The 22045-nt window shown below is 56.7% G+C and overlaps 1 protein-coding gene across 1 annotated transcript in view; it reads left to right on the top strand.

Moving 5' to 3' along the window:
* C18H16orf74 (chromosome 18 C16orf74 homolog) overlaps positions 1-22045 on the top strand; it is a 30193-nt gene that overhangs the window by 5406 nt on the left and 2742 nt on the right. Inside the window, exons 2-3 of the mRNA XM_052656627.1 lie at positions 2541-2585; positions 21726-21866. Coding sequence (XP_052512587.1) covers positions 2558-2585; positions 21726-21866 — 169 coding nt within the window. The 5' untranslated portion in view covers positions 2541-2557. The remainder of the gene's footprint in view (positions 1-2540; positions 2586-21725; positions 21867-22045) is intronic.

Here is a 22045-nt window from a genome sequence, read left to right as displayed (position 1 = left end):
GGCTTTATGGCAGCGTCCTGCTGTCGCTTCGTCAGTGTGGACTTCAGTGTGGATCACTGTTGTGTAGCCCTGGGGTGGGATGTGTCGTGTAAGCTGTTGGGTTGGGCGGTGGCCAGCGCGTACCCCAGACAGAACAGAAGAGCGTGGACTGTGAGATCAGAGTTCACTGCATGGCTGTGATGTGCTGTGGCCAGCGGGGGCCCTGGGAGGTTGCTGTGGTCCTGACCTCAGGGCCACAGACCCCTGGGCAAGAGGCCCACGAGAGAGACGGGAGGGGAGCTCTGGGGTTGAAAGCGTAGGCTTGGAATCCCTACCCCACCACCTGCTCCCCATACAACCCTTCTGCAGGTTAACTAACTTCCTGGTGCCTCAGTTTCCCCATTAGCAAAGTGGGGGTCGGAACAGCCCCAGTGTCACCAGGCTGTCGTGAGGGTTAAACAGCCGTGAATGGAGGCACTCTGGAGGGCGCTGGGCACAGAGTGGGTGCTCGAGAGAGGCGCCCATCCCTACCCCACAGGCCTTCTCTGGGGCTCTCCCTTCCTCCAGCGCCACACACCGCCACCCAAGGAAGGGTACACACTCCTGGCAGCTCATCCCACCCATTAGAATCGCCCCACCCCTGCCTCCAGAGCTTTGGATAAGCCCAGTCCAGACTGCAGCCCAGGCCAATGGGGAGCCTTTGGGAGAGGGACCTCCTGCCAGGCTCTGATTCCCAGCTCTGGGCCTGCTCCAAGTAGGAAGCGTCCTTTACACGCAGCTGTCCTGACTCTGTACCCCCCCGTGTCTGACTGTCCCTCTTGCCCTCTTCCTCCCCAGTCAATCCCCTACCCGCCCACAAGTCCAGCCTGGCTAAAATTGAAGCCTTTGCCCTGGCCACTCCTCCAGACTGACCCCTCCTGGGGTCCTACCATCTCACCAGCTTGTACATCACCCCAGCTTCCAGCAGCTTCTCCCCTGCACCCTGGCTGCTCCGCCTTCTCCAGTGCTCAGACTCCACGGTTTCTGACCCGGAGCTGAGCATCTGAGTCCCATGGGGCCTTGTTACAACATCGATTCCGTCTCAGTGCACCCAGGTGGGGCTGAGAGGATGCACTGTTAATGAGCTCCTGGGGGTGCCGAGGCTGCTATGAGCAAGGCCTGGAGGGGGACTGGCCTGCACAGCCCGCCAGAATGCAGAAGCTACTACATGTGCTCAGGAAAACCCCTCCACTATGTAACCAGCCTCCAGAGACCCCACAGTGCGGCTCAGCCTGGGCCCTTCTGTGGCCTGTTCCTCTGGTCCTCGCATGTCCTCTGGGCCTTTGCACATTCTGTTCCTTCAGCCTGGGGGTTTCCCGCTTCGCTGGCTCCTGTATTTGGGGCCATGGTCCCCAGGCCTCCCAGGCTGGGACCGGAACCTTCCTCTGGCCTCCTGGCCTCAGACGGCACCACTGCACCCTTACTCAGGTGCAAGGTCCCATTCGGCCTTGTATCCACCTGTGTCTGGTCTCCCAAGACCAGATGCCAGGATGGGAAATGTGTAAGAAGTATATTGAGGAAAGTAGGGAAGGGGGCTGGGAGGCCCGGACCCAAGGAATGAGGGAGGAGGAGACAGGAGGATGGGTGGGGGGCAGCCATGGACAGTTGGCCAAGCCAGAGTCAGCCGTCAGGGTGCCTGTCTCAGATCCCAGCCTCCCATCCAGGCTTGCACCGCAGGGGTGGCGGAGACCTGTAGGGCGCTGCTCACGGCCACCCCCCAGCCCCTGGTGTCTCCCTGCGAGTGCAGGAGTCCCCATCCTCAGCCTCTCAGAGCCCCGAGCACCCCCCCTGCAGAGCTTCACAGACCCCTGTGGGGGGGCCTTCATGGGGGTCAGGGCAGTCCTGGGTTGGAACCCCAACTCCACTCCTAGTAAGCTGTGTAGCCTCAGGGAGCCACCACCACCTCTCTGAGCCTTGATTTTCTCATCCGTAAAGTGGGGACAGTGATAGCACCTCCTAGGGTTGTAACAGAGTCAAATGTCAGGAGATTGTGAGCTGCTGCCTGTTTCTCCAGCAGCTCCTCAGGACACCCGCCTTGCAGGGAGATGGTGGGAGATTTTAACCCCCACGGACTGGGGACCGGGCTCCTTTCAGCCGTTAGGACGCAAAAGAATTTGCATTTTAGGAGAGGAGGCCTCGTTTGAACAGAAGGCACACCACACCCATCACGGGGCTCAGGGCCACCGTGCAGCCCCACCTGGGGCCCTCTCATCCCTGAAACAGCCACACGGTGGCCCCTCAAAGGCAGGGTAGGTGCTGCGGGTTCCACCCCATCACCCGGGCCAGACCTCTCCTGCACTCCTCGGCCGCTGCACTGGGCCTCCCTCCAGCGTGTTCAGCTTTGAGATGCCCGAAAGTTTTTTCCACCAGCACACAGCAAATTCAGCCCAGATGTAGCCAGCAGGCGCCGTGACCTCGGCCGCGGTTTCTCTCCACCGCTGTTTCCTGTTGTGCACCCATCAGGCCGGGTGGGGGCCTGGCCACGCGTGGCCGATACAAACAAGCCTCTCCTCTCTCCCCAGGCTGCAGAGGCGCCGACATGGGGCTGAAGCTGACCTGCCTGAAAGGTAAGCGGGTGGCTCTCTGCCTCCAGCTCTTAAGGGGTGGGGGGGCGCCCGGGGGGAGGTGGAGTGAGGCCCGAGACAGGGCAGACCCTGAGACCCCGGCGGTGCTGCCCTGGACTGGGAGGGGGCACTCCACTAAAGGCAGCACCAGGACACAGCAGGCGCCGTGTAAGTGTGTGCTCTGACTCTGAGTGCTCCTCCAGGCCTTTCTTCCCCTGGAGCTGAGTGATGGGGGGACGTTGTAGTGCCCCCCCCCCCACGCCTCGGTTGCGCCTCTCAGAGGGATGCACTCCAGGCCGTGCAGGGTCAGGGGTAAGGGGCCCTGCAGGACGGTGCCAGGCATGCATGGGGCGGGGTCGGGGGGTTTGCTCTCCACCCTAAGGGCCTGTTACCACAACACAGGTGGTGAGCTAGGTAGTCCCACCTGCTAGGGGCTGGGCAAGGAGGGCTAGGAGAGGGGCAGGGCCAGCAGGGAGAAAGTTCCAGGATGCAGAATCATTGAGGGGCGTTGTAGGTGTTGGTCGAGGCAGCCCAGACCTCTTTCTTCTGCTCTGGACCTTTCCATTCACCGTCTGGACATCCCAGGGGCCCCTCAGACCAACGGGGCCCACAGGAAGATCATTATTGGGGGACAAATGCTCCCCCCATCTCCCCAGCCTAACATCTGGGAGTCACCCTGACGGCTTCTTTCCCATGTACAACATGCCCGCCAGCCCTGATTCCCCTCCTGCAGGCTCCCGCTCCATCCTTCTGTGACAGGGAGTCCTCGGGAGGTACTGGAGGGTCCCTGCAGTGGGGAGAGACCAGATTTCAGGTCCTGGGCTGGGATGTGGCCCTCAGTGGGGGCAGGGTACATCCATCTTGATGAACAGCTCTTCCAAGACTGTGGGCCAGTGGGCAGCAGTGGTCCCCATGGAGGAATCAGGGGAGGTGCTTGCTGAGCAGGTGTCCAGGAGAGTAGGGTCCTATGGTTGGGTCCAGAGACCGAAGCTTTGGGGCTCAAGAACACTCTTCCCTTAGACCGTGCTGGGCACAGAACAGGTGTTCAGGACAAGCTTTCTGTTCTGGTTGTTAGTTGTGGTAAAATAGACATAGCATAAAGCTCCCCCTGTTAACCATCTCTCAGCATACAGCCCAGGGGCATTAAGCGCATTCAAGTTGCTGTACAAGTGTCATCGCCGTCACCGCCAGGGCTCCTCCGTCTTTTCCAGCTGAAACTCGGTCCGCATTAAACACGAACCCTCCCTCCCTCTCTCCAGAGCCCTGACCCCCACCACCTACTTTCTGTCTCTCTGAAAGTGCCCCCTGTGCGCCTCCCGGAAGTGGTATTGTATGGCCTCTGCCCTTTTGTGTCTGGCTTCTTTCAAACTCAGCATGATGGTGAAGCTTCGTCCATGTTGCAGCAGATGTATTGGGACCGCCTTCCTTTTCGAGGCTGAATACTATTCCGTGGTGTGTGGGCCACGTTTGGTTTGTTCACCCCTCGATGGACGCTGGGCTGCCTGCAGGTTTGGCTGTTGCGCCGTCTTTGACAAACCAAGATGCTGGAGGGGCCTCCGGGAACCAGCTGCCTCCCTGCCTGCGGCGGGGGGTCGGCCAGGGGAGGAGGTCCAGCAGCCTCAGGTGCTGAGAAGCCCTGGGAGGCGCCCCCCCATCCCACCCCCACCAGCAGGACTGAAGCCTGCGCGGCAGCCTGAGTGCTCCCGGGCTGGGAGCTTTTAGAAGGGCCCCAGAGGAGCTAAGTGCTGGGAGGAGTGTGGGAGCGGGGGGGTGCTCATGCATTTTTCATTGCTGGCTCTCCGGGCCCACCCATCACCCTCTCCCACCCCCAGCCACATCTAGCCGTGGTCTCTGGAGATGACAAGGCCCACACAGGCTTGGGTGTGATGCAGGACAAGGGATGGGGGTGGGGCAGGGCATAGGAAGCCCTCTCCCTGGGCTTGACGAAGACCACCCAGGTCCCCCACCAGCCCAGGGGCTTGGACCCTCCCCCTGTCGGAGCCTCATTCTTATAGCAGACTGCTGAGGGCTAGGTCCTGCACCCCTGACATCCGTGGTCGTCCACGTGTGTCCTTTGCTGCCCACAGGGGCTGGTCCACCTGGTTGTCGGTACTAGGATATGTAGTCTGGGCACCGTCTTGTGTTTCAGTTCAGTTCAGTCCAGTCACTCAGTCATGTCTGACTGTTTGGGACCCCAGGGACTGCAGCACGCCAAGCCTCCCTGTCCATTACCAACTCCCAGAGCTTACTCAAACTCATGTCCATTGAGTCGGTGATGCCATCCAACCATCTCATCCTCTTTCGTCCCCCTCTCCTCCCGCTTCAATCCTTCCCAGCAACTCATGTTTATTTTTTATTTCACATCGAGTGCGAGGGCTGTGTTTCTCCAGGCTGTGTCACTTATACGGTGCTTGAATGCCTCTGTCCAGTTCTGCCAAGAATAGGTCTTTGGGTCATTTCCGGCATGCTGCTTTTGTGGATAATGTAACTTTGAATATCTCTGCCCTAAGTACTGGTATATTTTGCTGCCCCGGTTCTTCGCTGTGGCACATGTGATCTTTCAGCTGCGGTTTGCATGATGTAATTCCCTGACCAGGATGTGAACGCAGGCCCCCTGCATTGGGAGTGTAGACCACCAGGGAAGTTCCCTCTTTGTGAATTTTTTTTTAAAATTATAATTTATTTGGGATAAATTCCAGAAATCAAGATGATCTGGTCAAATAATAAGGGTAAATGGTGGCGTCTTCCTGGGGGCTTGGCCCTGGACAAGGCCCTGGTCTGTGCATTCTGAGTGGAACTGTGGCTCAGCCATCCCTCCTCCCACTGTGAAGTGGGCACTTCTTGGATCCCCAGTTTCCAGATGAGAAAGCTGAGAAACGGGGAAGTCACGTACTTGCCCGGGGCCACACAGCACGGACCCAGGTGGGATTTGAACCCAGGCAGGCTGTCCCAGAGGCCTGGCTATAGCCACCACTGGCATGGCCTCAGAGGAAAGCCTTTTAATTCAAGTCTTGAAGTGGCCACACTCACCCAAACCTTTATTCACATGGTCTCTTACATCTTCACATGAGTCCTAAACTTAGTTCATCTTAACATTAGCTCAGGTGGTAGCTTAAGTTAACTCAAACGGTGTCTTAAGTTTCCACTGTAACAGATCATCACAGACGGGGGCGGGGGTGGGGGTGGGGCGGGGGGCAGTGGTTCAAACCACAGAAGTCTCTTCATGTTCTCTCCCAGTTCTGGAGGCCTGAAGTCTGAAACCAGAGTGGGCCATGTTCCCTCTGGGGGCTCCAGAGGTGGGGTCTTTCCTGCGTCTGCAGCTCCTGGGGGCTCCAGGCGTCCTTGGCTTGTGGCCACTTCCCTCCAGCCTCCTCCCCTGTGTGTCCCTGGGCCCTTTCTCTTAGAAAGACATCCCTCTGCTTTTGTCTTACGAAAACACCAGTCTTTGGACTTAAAGTGAAAGGTCAAAGTGAAGTCGCTCAGTCGTGTTCAACTCTTTGCGACTCCATGGACTGTATCGGACGGAATTTTCCAGGCAAGAGTACTGGAGTGGGATTGCCATTTCTATCTCCAGGGGATCTTCCTGACCCAGGGATCAAACCCAGGTCTCCTGTATTGCAGGCAGAGGCTTTACCTCTGAGCCACCAGGGAAGCCCAGTCTTAAATACAGGATGATTGTATCACAAGGTCCTTCACTAATTATGTCTGCAAAGAACTTATTTCCAAATAAGGTCAGAGTTTGCAGTTCTGGGTGGGCGTGGATTGGGGGGGGGACTCTCCTCAAACCCACCACATGTCACTTCACCTCTGAGCCTCCCGCATTGGGGACAAGAAGGCAGTTCTCTGTTTTAGTTTTAGAATTTGCTCATTGCCTGTCTGGTGATAAAGACGCGGCTCAAGGTGGGCGATCACAAGAGTGTGACGTCTGAGGGCTGTGCCAAAGTCCTTGTGTTTCTGGTTCCAAAGGGGCGTGGGGACACTTTGAACGGGCTCCGCGTGCTCAAGGCCCAGCCGTATCAGCCGTGACCTGTGGGAATGGTCCATTGTCCCGAGAGCACATCCCTAACTCCTTCTCATGTAAAGGCTGGTGTGCCCTGGGCATCCCCCAGTCACTCACCTTGTCCTCACTATATCTGGGCAGCGCAGCTAACTTCACAAATGGGAAGACTGAGGCACAGGGGCCAGGGCCCAAAGCCCCAGGGCGAGTCGTCAGGGCTTGGCCCAGCAGAGGGCCCATGAGGGTGGTGAGGGGTTTCCGTGATTCGTGAGCAGTTCTGTCCTGGTCAGCCTTGAGGGTGGGGCACCACCAGGAATCAGCATGGTGGGGCCCTGTGGTTTTCAGCGGGGATCCCCAACCTGCAGTCTCAGCATCACCTGGGAACCAAACAGAGGTGAGAATTCTGAGACCCACTTGGACCTGCCGTGTTAGGAGCTCCGGCATTTCTCACACTCTCTCTGAGGGCTGCCAGGATGTGCTCAAGGTGGAGAACCACTGGCGAGGTGACTCTGGAGTCAGAGAGATAGGGTTCAAATCCCAGTCCTGCCTCCAACCACTTCACATGCCCAAGCCTCAGTTTCCCCATCTGTGAAATGGAGTGATGAGTGGCAGCGTCTCCTGGGCCAGGTGTCAAGAATGATCTGAGATGAGCGCTAGAGATGGTGCCCCCGGGGTTCCTGGCCCTTCACGCCTTCCTACTCTGGAGGAGCTCCAGCTACAGCTGTGTGGGGATCTTGCTGGGGAGGGGGGGGCAGGGGTAGGTAGGGTTGGGGAGTTATCTGCAGGTGTGGCCTTTCCCATTGGGGTCTCCTCGGGGGCCTGGTGTGGTCTCTGGGACTCCCCAGAGTTTGCTGGCTCGAGCACCAGCCGACTCCATCATCACCATGGAGACGGGATCCAGAAGATGGGGCTGGTCCCAGGGGACTGTCCTTCTGGGGCAAAAGGGCCAGGGGATGGAGACTTTGTCCAGGTTTGTTGTTTGGTTCATTTGTTATAATAGGCTTTATTTTTTAGAATAGTTTTAGATTTATATTAACAGAAAAATTGTGAAGAGAGTACATGGTTGTCTACACCCCACAGCCAGGTTTTCGTGTAGTCAGCATCTTGCATGAGTGTGGTATGTTCTTTATAGCCAGCGAACTGATACTGACCCATTATTTTAACTAAAGTGCATACTTTATTCTGTTTCCCAGTTTTCACCTGGGTCTGTCCGTGGATCTGATCCGGGACCCACCTTACATTTAGTCATCGTGTGTCCTTAGGCCCCTCTGGGCTGAGCCAGTTTCTCAGAAGCTCCTTCTGTTTGTGACCTTGACCATCCTGAGGAGTATGGTCAGATGCTGTGCAGGTTGGGTTTGGCTGATGTTGGTAGGTGTTTACAGTCTCTTTTGTGGAGTATATGGTGAGGGTGGAGATGAGACACAGGTGCAGCCCCCAGGCCACTGGGACCCCTGACTGCCCAGACGTCCTTCCTGGCTCCCTGTGGGGGCTCAGAACCTCTGCTCACAGTAACCCAGGTTTGGGCGGCTGGGAGCTGGCAGTTACAATAATGCCCATTTTTCTGATTGGCGTTTAGAGGCCCAAGACTAGCCTCAGATCACAGCAGAGAAAAAAAAGACATCACCCTACAGAGCCCCCTTCCAGTGTGAACATGTGGTTCCAGCTGTCCTGCAGCAGGGTCCAGAGTTGGTGCAGAGAGTCTTCATCTTGCAGTGCACGGAACAGTATTCTTGTCAGAGGGAACAGCAAATGCAAAGCCTCAGAGACAGGAACAGACTTGGTGAGCTGTCAAGTGTGGTTGGAACTGGAGGTAGGGGCAGGGGCCAGGCGGAGAAGCTGAGGCCCTGGAGCAGGCAGGGCCGTGAGAGCGAAGGTATTCATCAAGAATTTCTCTTCAGAATCATATGAGGCACTGGAATCACTCTAGGGTGGAGATCTCATCCTCTGTGTAACATCAGACTCACTCGAGAGGCTCACGGGAGGGGGTGGCCCTGGGCCGCTGATCAGGGCAGGGATTCTTTTTTTCTTTCCTTTAATAATTGTGTTTATTTATTTTTGGTTGTGCTGGGTCCTCATTGATGCCTGAGCTTTTTTCTAGCTGCGGAGAGCGGGGCCTACTCTCTAGTTGCGGTGCCCAGGCTGCTCACTGCAGTGGTTTGTCTTGCTGTGGAGCATGGGGCACGTGGGTTTGGTAGTTACAGCGAGCATGGGGCACGTGGGTTTGGTAGTTACAGCACACAGTTCAGCAGCTGTGGCCCCCGGGCTCCAGAGCACAGGCTCAGTGGTTGTGGCACATGGGGTTAGTGGCCCCGAGGCATGTGGGATCTTCCCGGACCAGGGATCGAACCCGTGTCCCCTGCATTGGCAGGTGAATTCTTTACCACTGAGCCACCAGGGAAGCCCAGGGATTCAGTTTGGATGAAGCTGTGCAGCCTGGGGTGAGAACCACTGTCCGGGGCCCATGCCCTTGCTATTCAGGGGACCCTGTGGTGTAGACTGACTACCCAGAGGTGACAAGGACCAAGTGAGCTTGGCTGGGCTTCAGGGAGGCAGGCTTCAACCCAGGGCTTCTCTTGGAACCTCCTGTACAGATCTCTGCCCAGGAGACAGGGGCTCAGGGGGCTTGGAGCACCCCCCACCCACCGCCTACTCAGAGGAGGGGTGGGCAGTCGCAGCCGGTCGTGAACGCCGAGGCAGATGGGGCTTAGTCCTTCTCCGCCCCGTCCCAGGGGCGAGCTGGCAGCCCTCTTGGCACAGAGCAGGGATTTACCCCTGGTCAGGCTTAAGCTAAGCCCAGCACCTGCTGTCCTCCCAAAGGAGGGGCAGAACCCAAGTCTCACGGCAGGTGGGGGTGGAGAGTCGCTGTCTCCAACTGGGGCCCACACAGGATTAATCTGCATCTCCTTCGTGCACCCGGGGCTCCACAGGGGCAGGAATCACGCTGCTTTCTTCATCCCTGGAGCCCTGTTCCCGGCTGTGGGTCAGCACCCAGTAGGGACACAATCGACATTGGTAGAAAGAGCATGCCTTTGAATTTAACTGAGATGCAGAGACCCTCCCAGGACCAGCCCTGACTGGCCAGGGCAGCTGTGCCATCTGATCCCCTCGCCCAGGTCAGCGGTCCACTCCTGCCCCGCACTACCCCACCTCTCCTGTTATCTACTCAGTGAGGCTTTGAGGATACTCACTCACGATGCCCTGGTTACAGGTGGGGTTCCTGAGGCCTCAGGTGGGAAAGCTACCTGGCCCGGGTCACACAGCAGCCGTGCGGGGGCCCCAAGGGCCTCTGGATCCTGACCAGGCACCTGGACATGAGCCCCCCGACCCCAGCTCTGTGCCCGTAGTTCCCTCTGGGCCGGGCCTGGGCGAGGTGCTCTAGAAGTGCTTGTGGGCTGAAGGAGGCTGGAGAGGGAAGGAGGGAGGGGGCTGGACTCGCTGCCTGGTGCTGGCGGCTCTTGGGGGCTGGGGGCCTTGTGCTGCCCCCAGGGAAGGGAGTGCTCACCAGCTGTCGGCTGCCGGCACATGCATGGCCTAGGAGGCTGACCTCTCTCCATCCTGGGCTGTGGTTCCCAAGCCTCCCAGTAGGGGTAGGATGTGACCCTGGGCCATGTCCACCTCTAACCCATCCTTCCCCACCCACCCCCATCCTTCTGCTTCTGCGTCACAGACCTCACGGTGCCCAAGGCAGGTGAGTGTGAAGCTCAGAGATGGGTCAGTGGGTCCAAGTGTCACGTGACCTGGCTGAAGGTCTTCAGTCCCCTAAATCAGTGCTTTTTGTTCTTAACTACAAAGCAGACACAGGGCCTCCAGGTGGCGCTGGCCAACGCAGGAGACATAAGGGATGCTGGTTCAACTCCTGGGTCGGGAAGGTCCCCTGGAGGAGGGCATGGCAACCCACTCCAGTATTCTTGCCTGGAGAATCCCACGGACAGAGGAGCCTGGCGGGCCACAGTCCGTGCGGGTGCAAACAGCCAGACGTGATTGAAGCGACTTAGCACACGCACATGTAGCAGGTGCGGTTAGACCCTGGCTGGGGCGGGCTGTGGCTGGGGCGGAAGGAGGCTTGTGGGGTGCCGTGAGTGTGCATAAGTGGCTGCTGGGGGCTGTTGTTATCACTGAGATGACCCATGTGCTTTCTTCCCTTCCGAATGTCTTTGGAGTTTTCTTTATGACCGTGGGCCAGGCCCCCGTGGCCAGACCAACAGTGAGTGGTCCTGGTGTCTGGAGCGGTCACTGACTTGCCCAGGAGTCCAGCACACAAAAGGACAGCTGTGTTCTGTCTCTCCCAGGGGGCCACACAGACCTGTGCCCTAGGGAGCGCTTGTGGTGTCAGCGCCCACCGTGGGCAGCTGGCAGCCGGGCCGGCCAGGGGCAGGTTGCGCTTTCATGCGTCCGTAGCCGAACCTCTGCCAGTTCCATGGGAGGTCAGGAGCCGAGATGACCATGTGAAGTTGTCCTGGATGGAGGGGAGCAGGCCTTTTATATGGCCATCTACTGGGGAGGGGGCTGGCCTAAGAGCTGGTGCCTCCCTTGCTTGCCTTCCCCCCCCAAATCCCACCCGACAGTTTTCTTAGGCTGTGGGTAGGTGCTGCATGGGGCTGGGCTGTGAGCCCTCAGTGGGCAGCGCTATGGGCCACTGGGGACCAGCCTGGCCCGCAGGGTGAATCTGGGCTGCACAGCCCAGCATCTGTACTCGGACCGAAGGCTCAGACCAGGTGCCGTGGGACAGGCGCTGACACCCGTCACAGCCACTGGCCACTGCCAGCCCCTGCTCCTCTAGACATGCCGTGATGGCCCAGCCAAGGGCCGCCCCCGGTGGGTCAGAAGGGTGAGCCATGAGGGGAGCCTCTGCAGCTGCAGAAAGACCTGCAGCTCTGAGTGGGTAGGGAGCCGTGTCCAGCATGAGCCGTGAAGTGAAAAGAACACTGCCATCACCTGTGTTGTGTGCTTCCTCGCTCAATTGTGTCCGACTCTTGCAACCCTATAGATCGTCACCTGCCAGGCTCCTCTGTCCATGGAATTCTCCAGGCAAGAATGCTGGAGTGGGTTGCCATGAAGGAATATGCCTGTGATCATATGATCTACAGATACATAGACTATTCTGGAAGAAGACAGTAATCATGGCTGTCTCCAGGTGAAGAAGTGAAAGAGAGCTGGGTGGCGGGAGAGTGAGGTGACAGCAGGACTCGGATGGACCTGAGTCTCTCCCAGGAGCCCATGTCCCTGACCTGGGGACACCAGCTCGACCTCATCCCCTGGATGCTGTGAGGTGGACTCCTGGCCCCTGCGACCACACACTGGGCCATGCTCCTGAGTGGCTCAAGGAGAAAGGAGTGTTCCTTGTGGCCATCCCATCCCCTTCTTACCTCTCCTGGCCTACACTCCTAATCCTCCCCCAGCCCCTCACTGTCTTTTCACTGTCTTACTGCGTCACCTTGATCAGACCTCTCCTGCAGCAGGAATGCCTCACCACCCCCACCTTTCTCCCATTCCACCTCCTAAATCTGTATCAATCCCTCAGAAATTTTTTTATTTCTCTTTTAATTATTTTATGTTTTTGGATATGTAAAACACCTGCATGGCACAGAATATAAAATGGACAAAAGGATTAACGCAGTAAAAACCAGCCTGTTCTCCCTGCTTTCCCAGCCGCCCGCCGGAGGCAGCCTCCCAGTCCTCTGTGGGCTCTGCTGTCTGGCTGCCCATCTGCACCCATCTTAGGCCTCAGCTGCCCACAGCTGGGGGACACCTCCTTGTCCTCAGGACCCAGGCTCCCCCAGGGGCTCCTCAGTTTCCCTGAGTAACACCGGTCACCTCCTTCCTCTGAGACTAATTGGAATTTTCTTGCTTAATTGCACAGTAATAACCGCAATATTCTATTAATAGCAGTGATGACTATTCATAGCAGCAGTAACAGTATGGCCCCGCTAAGCACCTGCTGTTGGCCAGGCTGCCCCAGACAACTTCCGCCTAACCTCATGTTTCCTTACGAGCATCCTGCAGGTTACGGGCTAGTATCTAGAGCACAAGTTCTAATCTTTATTCTGGCAAGGGGCCGACCACATGTATAGTATCTTTGCAGCTAAGGAAACACAGGCTCAGAGAGGTCAAGAAGCCTTGCTCAGCCCACACAGCTGGCGAAGGGCAGTCTGGGGAGGCCAGTCCCGCTGGCTCAGGCCATCCTTAAGCCCCTTTTCATGGCTCCAGCCACACAGATGTGCAGCAGGGCCACTTGAGACAAAGGAGCCAGTCACCCTCAGTGCCCACTCTGTCTGCAATGCACAGATATTGCCTCAGTCAGTAGTGGTGCTGACCGTAGTTCTTAGCTCTTGGGTAGAGCTGCCAGATTTAGGAAGAAAAAAAACAAAAAATGTGGGATGAATTTGAAATAAACAAGGACTAGTTATCTAGGATAAGTATATCCCTCATATAGCATGGGCCGTAACTCTGAAAAACTGGTTTGTCCTGAGTCTTATCTGGCAACCCTACCCCCAGGGGACACTTGGCAGAGTCTGGAGACACCCTTTGTTGCCACAAATTCGGGAGCTACAGCATCTAGGGACCAGGGTGCTGCTCCGCCCTGTCCAGTGCTCAGGACGGCCCCACCACAGAGTGTCCTGGCCCCAGACGTCAGCAGTGCTGAGGCTGGGGACCCCGAGCTGCACCCGTGACATACCACCCGAGGCCCAGGCAGGCATCGAGGGCTTTGCAGATTTTCTTTGACCTCAAGTCTCCATCATGCTCTGAGGGCAGGCCTACTCTTGAGTCCATTTTAGAGGCCAGTAGACCAAGGGCCAGGCTTCCCTGGTGGCCCAGTGGCAAAGAATCTGCCTGCAATGCAGGAGACGCAGATTCGATCTCTGGGTTGGGAAGATCTCTTGGAGAAGGAAATGGCAGCTCACTCCAGTATTCTTGCCTGGAGAATCCCCATGGACAGAGGAGCCTGGCGGGCTACAGTCCATGGGATCACAAAGACTCAGACAGGACTGAGCGGCTCAGCCAAGCGCAGGGAGACAAACACACTCCCCACTTTGCAGCGCCTTTCTCTGTGGCTCCTCCTCCCGAGTTCTCTCTCCAGGAGCTCATCCCTGACGCAAGCTGGGGCTTTTTCCTTAATTAAAAAGAGATTTAAAGCATCCACTGCCATCTCCACTGGGCCGAGCTGCCGAGAAAAGGTAAAACCCCGCCCGCCTGCCCTGGCCTCATTTGTAATAATGCAAGGCTTTCCCCTTAATTGGAATTAAAAAAAAAAAGATTAAGTGCATCTGGAACCCTCAGAAGCATTTGTCCATTTGTTTTTTGAAAGATCAGCACTAAATCCAGACGCCTGGTCAAGTCTGAGGAATTAGTGCCAGCCCCAGCCTCTGCCTGGCCCCAGGGCCTTTGCGCATGCTGCCGCTGACCCACGAGCCCTCCCACCATCTCTGTGGCCACCTTGGGGAATCCTTTTCCGATTCCCACCGTCTCTTCCAGCTCTGCTGTCCCCTCCACCCTGCCATCTGTTCTTTCCTCCTCCCATCACTGACCCAGACTCTGCCAAGGTGAACTCACTTCCCAGCCTCCAGGAGGACAGGCTCTGCGTCAAGTCCCCTGTGACTTCGCTGTGCCTCTGTGTGTCCATCTAGAAGGTAGGCTTCATCAGGAGGACCGAATCATGAATCCCTGCAAAGTGCTCACACAGCCCCCAGCCTCCTGTGAGCACCGTCATCACAGCCCAGCCACCTGGGCCCCTCCCGACAATGGCCTGGATCAGAGGGCCCTCCTTATTTTTTCCAGCCTCCTATGAAATCTCTGGGGTCCCAGTTTGCTGCCAGGGGCTGGAGCAAGAGGTGGAGGAAGGCAGTGGAACAGGGGAGAAGAGCAGAGAAACATCTGTTGAGACTCTCTTGTTCTCTGCCATGTCCCCAGTGCTTGGAACGATGCCCAGCACACAGTAGGTGCACAATAGCTCTGTAGACCGAGCTGGGGGGTTTATTCCTGAGCTGCAGGGGAGGAACATATCCCCTCCCTCTGCGGGTGAGCAGGTCAGACTTGGGGAGTCACAGCGGAAAGCAGGACCTAGAATCAGACTGGGTTTCTCCTCCTTCCCGAGCCTGGGGCCCTGCCAGCCCAATAGGAAAAAGGGTCTTGTTTGAGTGTTCAGCTAGAACCAGGAACATCTTGTCAGAGTCACTCCAAACAGCTGTGTGACTGCAGAGACGAGGCCAGGGCTTTGGCCTGCACTTAGAGGGCGAGGGGTGCTCAGCATTGGCTGAATCAGTGAGTAAGTGCAAAGGTTAGAATCTCGTGCTGGTAGTAACTGCTTGTGCTATTGAGCGTGCACTGCAAAGCTGGCTCTGTGGTTTCCTCACCTGCCGCGTTCACCTTACCGTCAGACCGCTTGGCTAGAGGGAGGGGCTTCCGTGTGGCGCGTCATCCTCTCAGCGCCCCCTGGAGGTGGGGACTGTGAAGTACCCCCATTTCTGCAGGTGGAGCTACTGCCAGGTGGGTTGAAGCCCAGCTGTACGTTCTGGCTTCCAGCTGCACTGTGCGTCCAGCAGGGCCTCTGTGTGAGACAGTGCCTTGGGGAAGCGTGGGTGCAGTAGCAGGGATGTGGTCCCAGGCAGGGTCTGGGAGCTTTCTCTTAGGGTGCTGATCAAGCGCCATTAGAAAAAGAACCAGCAGAGGGCGCCCTTAAGCCACAATACCTTTGTTGGGGCCACACCTGCTCTTGGATCCTGCCGGGGTCATTCTGGGGCCTCTGGGTGGCCTAGGGACCAGGAACAGTGCTGTGTTCCCCGTGCCTGGGAGGGGGTGGGCATCCTGAACAGAGGATAGGCCTGGCTTAGGATAGGTCTGGAGGATGAGAAGTGGTGGCTGATGACAGAAAGAGTGAGTTGGGTCCTCAGGTCTGGAGCCACCCGGCCTCTGCATGCCTTCAAACATGCCGCCTCCCTTCTCTGAGCCTTGGTTTTCTCGCTGGAGAATGGCCATGGCCCTGGCATCCACGAGGGATGGTGTGCGGATTAATGTGGGCTCAGCCCAGACAGAGGCTAACCTGGGGGCCGCTCAATCGAGGGTTTCGGGGGAGGCGGCAGCAGTCTGCCCCTCCCGCAGTGTTTGTCCCAGGCTGCTGCTCCCGTGCTGGGCAGCCAAATGCCCCACACTCAGCCTTCTGTACCTACAAGATGGGTAGCATAGTTCCATTTTTCCAGCCCTGGATTCTAGACTTGGAGAGAAAAAACATGTGTTCGCAGGCACCCTGACTCAGGGGGGCCCCTGCCCAGCTCTCAGACTCACACAGGAGCTTTTGAAAGTTCTGGTGGGCCCCCTGCCTTGGATTGTTTTTCAAACCTCCCAGGTGGCTTAGGAAGCCAAGATGGAAAACCACTGCCCAGGAGCGGGTCAGGGGCAACGGCGGAACAGGGTTTCAGAGCTCGCTCACAGAGCCCCAGCGTTTCCTCCGCGGGAGGCAGGCAGCTGCCACCAGGAGGCCAGGGAGGTCTGACCTGGCTTTCTCTGTGTCCAGCTTGACTCATGTCCTGGGAAAGCGTGTACCCCAGAGCAGAGCCAGGTCATGGTGGGTGACAGTCACCAGCCAGGAAGGCTTCCTGCGCATGCTCCCTGTCACACGCCTAAATCGAAATATCGAAATATCGGACGGCTCTGGGGCCCTGGGATTCCCTCTGCCTTTCCCTCTGGGGGCCTGGGCCCCTGGAATCCCAGCCAGGCCCTTCCCCTCAGGAAATGGGCTCTTAATGACCCGAGACGGGCACATAATTAACAAATAACCATTCTGGCTTTAGCACAAATGAGCTGCTTGTCTGGGGCAGGGTTGGCATTTGTGTTTAATCCCCAAAGTCGGCTTTATCTCCCCAGAGCTGCTCCCGAGAGCTCAGCCACTCCTGCTCTGGACGGCCCAGAGGGCTGAGAGGAGCTGGAGTCCTGGCCCCCTCCCTCCTTGCCTCCTCTCCTGCCTCCGCCTCCTTCCTCTCACTTTTCCTTCCCTCCTTCTCTCTCTCTCTCCTACTGCCCTCCTCCTCTCCTCCATCCTCTCCCCACCTCATCCTCTGCCTTTCTTCTTCCCCCCTCCCCTCCCCCCCTCCCCTCCTCCCTCCTCCCCCTCCCCTCCCCTCCTCCTCCCCTCCCCTCCTCTGCCCCTCCCCTCCCCCTCTCATCCTCTGCCTTTCTTTCTTCTTCCTCCCCCTCCCTCCCCCCTCCCCTCCCTCCCTCCTCCCCCTCCCCTCCCCTCCTCCTCCCCTCCCCTCCTCTGCCCCTCCCCTCCCCTCCCCCTCTCATCCTCTGCCTTTCTTTCTTCTTCCTCCCCCTCCCTCCCCCCCTCCTCCTCTCTCTCCCTCCTCCTTATCCTCCTCCTCCTCTTCCCCTCCCTCTTCTCTGCCTCCAGCATCTCTCCAGGGCCCACCAAGAGTGACCTGATGCTTCCTGATCAAGAATGTGGGCCTTGTCACCGTGCTCCCAGAACCTGTTAAAATGCAGATGTGGGCCCTGGGAGGAGCGGCTTTCCTCCATTAGCATTTTCTTTTAGAACTTTGGAATACTCACTGAGGAAGGGGCCTTGGAGGCTGAGCAGGGAGGCTCCCTTCAGTTACAGACAACAGTAATCAGAGCTCAATTTTGTGGCCATGCTCCCTGAGACACCCTTTGGGGATGATTCTGGAGGAAGCTAGCAGGGACCAGCACCCTCTTGGCCCCAGCTCACTGGGCAAGGGCTTCTGAGGAATTCATTCATTCCGTTCATTTCCTCATGCCCACCACCTGTCACTTCCCAGCAGCAGCCAGATTTGGGATTTGGGTTTGTGTTTTGGCATTAATGAGCCTCGGGCTTTTGAGGTTCTGTTGTTGCCTATTAGGACGTCAGGCATGTCCCTGATCCAAACTTCCCAGCTCCTGGATATGACAGAGCTGACAGAGGCAAACCACAGCCCTTGGACCAAAGCTGACTGCTCCTCGTGTTTTTCTCAATAAAAATGTCTTGGCACACAGCCCCACCCACCCATTTACGTATTGTCCGAGGCTGCACTTGCGTTCAATGGCAAACCTGAGAAGCTGCAACAGAGACTTTGTCGCCCCCAAAGTAAAACATGTTTACCGTCAGGTCCTTTTCAGATAGTTTTCCTGGCTCTGTTACAGGATCCTGGTTACAAGGAGCAGCAGCTTTTGGAATCAGACTGACTCGGGTCTGGGTTCAGATCCTGCCCCTGCCACCTGCTGGCTGTTCACCACTGTGCAAGCTCCTACCGTCTCTGGCCCTCGGTCTCGCATCCGAGCTCACCCTCCCGGTGTGGCCTTGAAGACTGTAGGAGGAGGTATCTGGCATGTGGCAGATGATCCCTAAACGCCAACTGCTGCAGTGACAACAGGAGGGCTTCCTGCAAGTGGCTCCTTTGTATCTGTTTACCATTCTGGGCTTCTGCGTAAGACGGCGGGAAGAAACAGCTCTAAGGTTTTAAGGAAGGTTGGCAGCGGCCTTGGTGGGTGCTCCTGAGGGGCTCGTCGTCTGATGGAGGGGACGTGGCCCCTTTCTACAAAACTAACCAGCCTGGTAGATTTAGCGGGGGGCCGCAGGGACTCTCCAGGAAGGAAACAGGACTGGGATTTCAAGGACAGGCAAGCTGTGCTGACTACTGTATCAGTCGTCTACTGCTGCATAACAAACGACCCCCGAACCTAGTGGCTTAAGGATTTATTATCTCACAGTTTCTGTGGGTCGGAGATTCGGGGACAGTTTAGCTGGGAGGTTGTGTCACAGAGGGTCTCAGAGGTTACAGTCAAGCTGTAGGCTGAGCCCTGGTCTCGTCTGAAGGCTTGCCTGGACTGGAGGACCCATGCCCTAGGTGGCTTCCTCCCATGCCATTGGCCCACCAGCTGGGCTCCCCCTCAGGCCACTTGAGCGTCCTCACACGTGACAGCTGGCCCCCTGAGAGCGAGAGCAGGCAGGAGCAGGGTCCTGCATGACCTGGCCATGGAAATCACACGTCACCCCTTCTGTCTTCATCTCTACGTTGCAATCCACCCTAGGGTCCATCCCTCACTGGAGAGGAGGGGAATCAGACTCCACCCATCAGGGACATCGTTGAGGACCACCACACTGACCTCGCAGGGGTGATTAAGGAGCACTGTCCCACTGGGGGTGGGGGAAGCCCAACCCACTGCTCGGCTCCTGCTGTTGGCTGGGGGCTCGGATACCCGAGCTAACGTGGTCCAGTCTGGGGCTGTTTGGGAAGGAAAAACAAAGAGGCAGGGCGTGGCGACAAAGATCTGAATACTGAGTTCAGCGGTGCCTGAAGTTGTTTTTGATCTGAAATTGAAAGCACCCCTGTGTGCTCTGTCCCAGGCAGGATGCTAGGTTCTAAGGACGCATGGGCCAGCAAGTAGGGACTGTCCTTCACACGCTCACAGTAAAGGCAGACGGGACTGATCATTTCGAGATTGGCACCGGAAACCTGAAGGAGCGGGGTCAGATACCCAGGGCAGCTTCCCCATAGGAAAGCCTGTTATGCTGGGGTTTGAAGGGTCAGGAGGAGCTCACCACCCTCCCAAAGCAACAGAGAGCACTCCAGGCAGGAGCAGCCTGTGTGACGGCGCAAAGTGCTGGGGAGCCCAGGATGTTTGGGAAACTGTGAGCAGTTCAAGGGGTGTGGGCAGGTGGCAGGGAAAGTGAAAGTCGCTCAGGCGTGTCCAACTCTTTGTGACCCCATGGACTATACGGCTACGACCAACCTAGGCAGCATATTGAAAAACAGAGACATTACTTTACCAACAGCGGTCCATCTAGTCAAAGCTATGGTTTCTCCAGCAGTCATGTATGGATGTGAGAGTTGGACTATAAAGAAAGCTGAGTGCTAAGGAGTTGATGCTTTTGAATTGTAGTTTAGGAGAAGACTCTTGGGAGTCCCTTGGACTTCAAGGAAATCCAACCAGTCCATCCTAAAAGAAATCAGTCCTGAGTATTCATTGGAAGGACTGATGCTGAAGCTGAAACTGCAATACTTTGGCTACCTGCTGCGAAGAACTGACTCATTGGAAAAGACCCTGATGTTGGGAAAGAGTGAAGGCGGGAGAAGGGGACAGCAGAGGATGAGATGGTTGGATGGCATCATGACTCGATGGACATGAGTTGAGGAAGCTCCAGGAGTTGGTGATGAACAGGGAAGCCTGGTGTGCTGCAGTCCATGGGGTCGCAAAGAGTCGGACACGACTGAGCAGCTGAAGTGAACTGGACTATGCAGTCCGTGGGATTCTCCAGGCCAGAACACTGGAGTGGGCAGCCATTCCCTTCTCCAGGGGATCTTCCCAACCCAGGGATCGAACCCAGGTCTCCCACATTGCAGGTGGAATCTTTATGAGCTGAGCTACCAGGGAAGTCCAGGTGGTAGGCTTCAAAACAAGCTTGGGGCAGACTGTGGAGGCTGACTTTAATTTACGATCAGTCTTTCCCAGAAGGTATTTCATGACTCATGGTTTTGTGAGATGTTAACAGGTGTTCCTCCAAAAACAGAATCCAGGGTTATTTAAGTTCAGGAACCCCGGGGTGAAGCACAATGACAGCAGCTTCCTCGGTGCAGGACTTCTCAGAGCCTTTAATGCTCCAACAGGCAGGGGATCTCCACGAGAAGGATAGAGTAGATGGGATTCCCAGATTCACTGGATTGTAGACCCTCCCTCCTGAGGGAGTCTGTGGAGGCAGTGTTCCAGGGAACACTCTTTGGGAAATGCTGTTTGCAGCTAGCTAGTTGCTGAGAGCTAGTGAGTGTTTGGGTATGGTCAGGTTTGCAGCTTCTGGCTGCTGTTTGGAGGGTGGGCTGGTAAGGGATCAGCCAGAAGGTGGAGAGGCTCCCTAGGAGCATGAGAAGGGGGAGGAAGACTGCCACAGATGTGAAGTAAGTGGGTCTATGGACACTTTTTTTGTTCAGTCGCTCAGTCGTGTCCAACTCTTGGCAACGCCAGGGACGACCGCATGCCAGGCTTCCCTGTCCTCCGTTATCTCCCAGAGTTTGCTCAAACTCTTGTCTATTGAGTTGGTGATGCCATCCAACCATCTCATCCTCTGTCGCCCTCTTATCCTTTGCCTTCAATCTCTTCCAGCATCAGGGTCTTTCCCATTGAGTCAGCTCTACGCATCAGATGGCCAAAATATTGGAACTTCAGCTTCAGCATCAATCCTTCCACTGAATATTCAGGGTTGATTTCCTTTGGGATTGACTGGTTTGATCTTCTTGCAGTCCAAGGGACTCTCAAGAATCTTCTCCAGCACCACAAAAGCATCAGTTCTTTTGCACTCAGCCTTCTTTATGGTCCAACTCTCACATCCATACAGGACTACTGGAGAAACCATAACTTTGACTAGACGGACTTTGTTGGCAAAGTGATGTGTCTGTGGTTGGTTAAATTGGCTGGAGGGTTGGAGGGCGAAGAGATGGGGGTAAGGGGGACTGCTGCTGAGGCCCTGGTTACTGGCACAGGGTTGATGGCCTTGACTCAAGACGGGAAGAATGAGGTTGGGATTTGGCGAGAGCACCTTCATGTCAGCTGGGCATGAAGACTGGGCCGGATTACCTGAGATTATGGGAGAAAGAAGACAAGGATTGCAACAATTTAGAAGAAAGAGATTCCTTGACAAATGTAACTTACTCAAAGGGACAAAAGGAAAGAAAACCTGAATAGCCCCACCTCTTACTAAAGAACCCCAGTTTGTAATCAAAAGTGTTTGCACAAAGACAGTTCCAGGCCCAGACAGTTTCCCCAGTGGATTCAGTCCACCGCGTAAGGAAGAAACAGCACTGGCGTCACAGGCTCTCTCAGAAGATAATTTGTGGGGGACATAGCTTCGTGCATGGCGCTGCCTCCTGCAGGCGTGGCTTCCAGCTAAGCCTGTGGCTTTCCTCCACTCGGAGCTGTGTTTTGAGTACCTACTCTGTGTCACAGCCCCCAGTGTTAACATGAGTGACCACAGCAGAGAAAACTTATGCCCTGGCCAAGTCGCGCCAGCTCGGACGGGTCCTGACGTGGGCATGCAGAGCGGTCCCCTGGGCCCTGCGTCATGGGGACCCATGGCAACGGAGAAGGGCGGCGGGCAGTCCCCAGCGGCCACTGACGTCTGTCTCTCTGTCGTGTGTGTGCGTGTGTGTTCCACGGCCTGCCCTCAGGCTTAAAAATGTGCGTCAGCAGTAGCGGCAGCCACGACGAGGCCCCCGTGCTGAGCGACAAGCACCTGGACGTCCCCAACATCATCATCACGCCGCCGACCCCCACGGGCGTGGCCCTGCCCAGGGACCCCCGGAGGGCAGGTGAGGCCGCTGCTGTCAGGCTGAGGGGCTGGGGTGGGTGTCTGCTCCTGCGCTTTATTAAAAATTTACACTTGGATCTGCACACACTCCACCATGGGCCTGTGTCCCTGGCACCAGCCTCAGCAAGTTGTGGTGTATGGAATAATTAGCTCCATAGCCTCTGCCGGCAGCTGGGTGAG

This window comes from Budorcas taxicolor, chromosome 18 (assembly GCF_023091745.1).
Source record: "Budorcas taxicolor isolate Tak-1 chromosome 18, Takin1.1, whole genome shotgun sequence".
Lineage (NCBI taxonomy): Eukaryota > Metazoa > Chordata > Mammalia > Artiodactyla > Bovidae > Budorcas > Budorcas taxicolor.
This window is presented reverse-complemented; position numbering and strand designations above follow the sequence as displayed.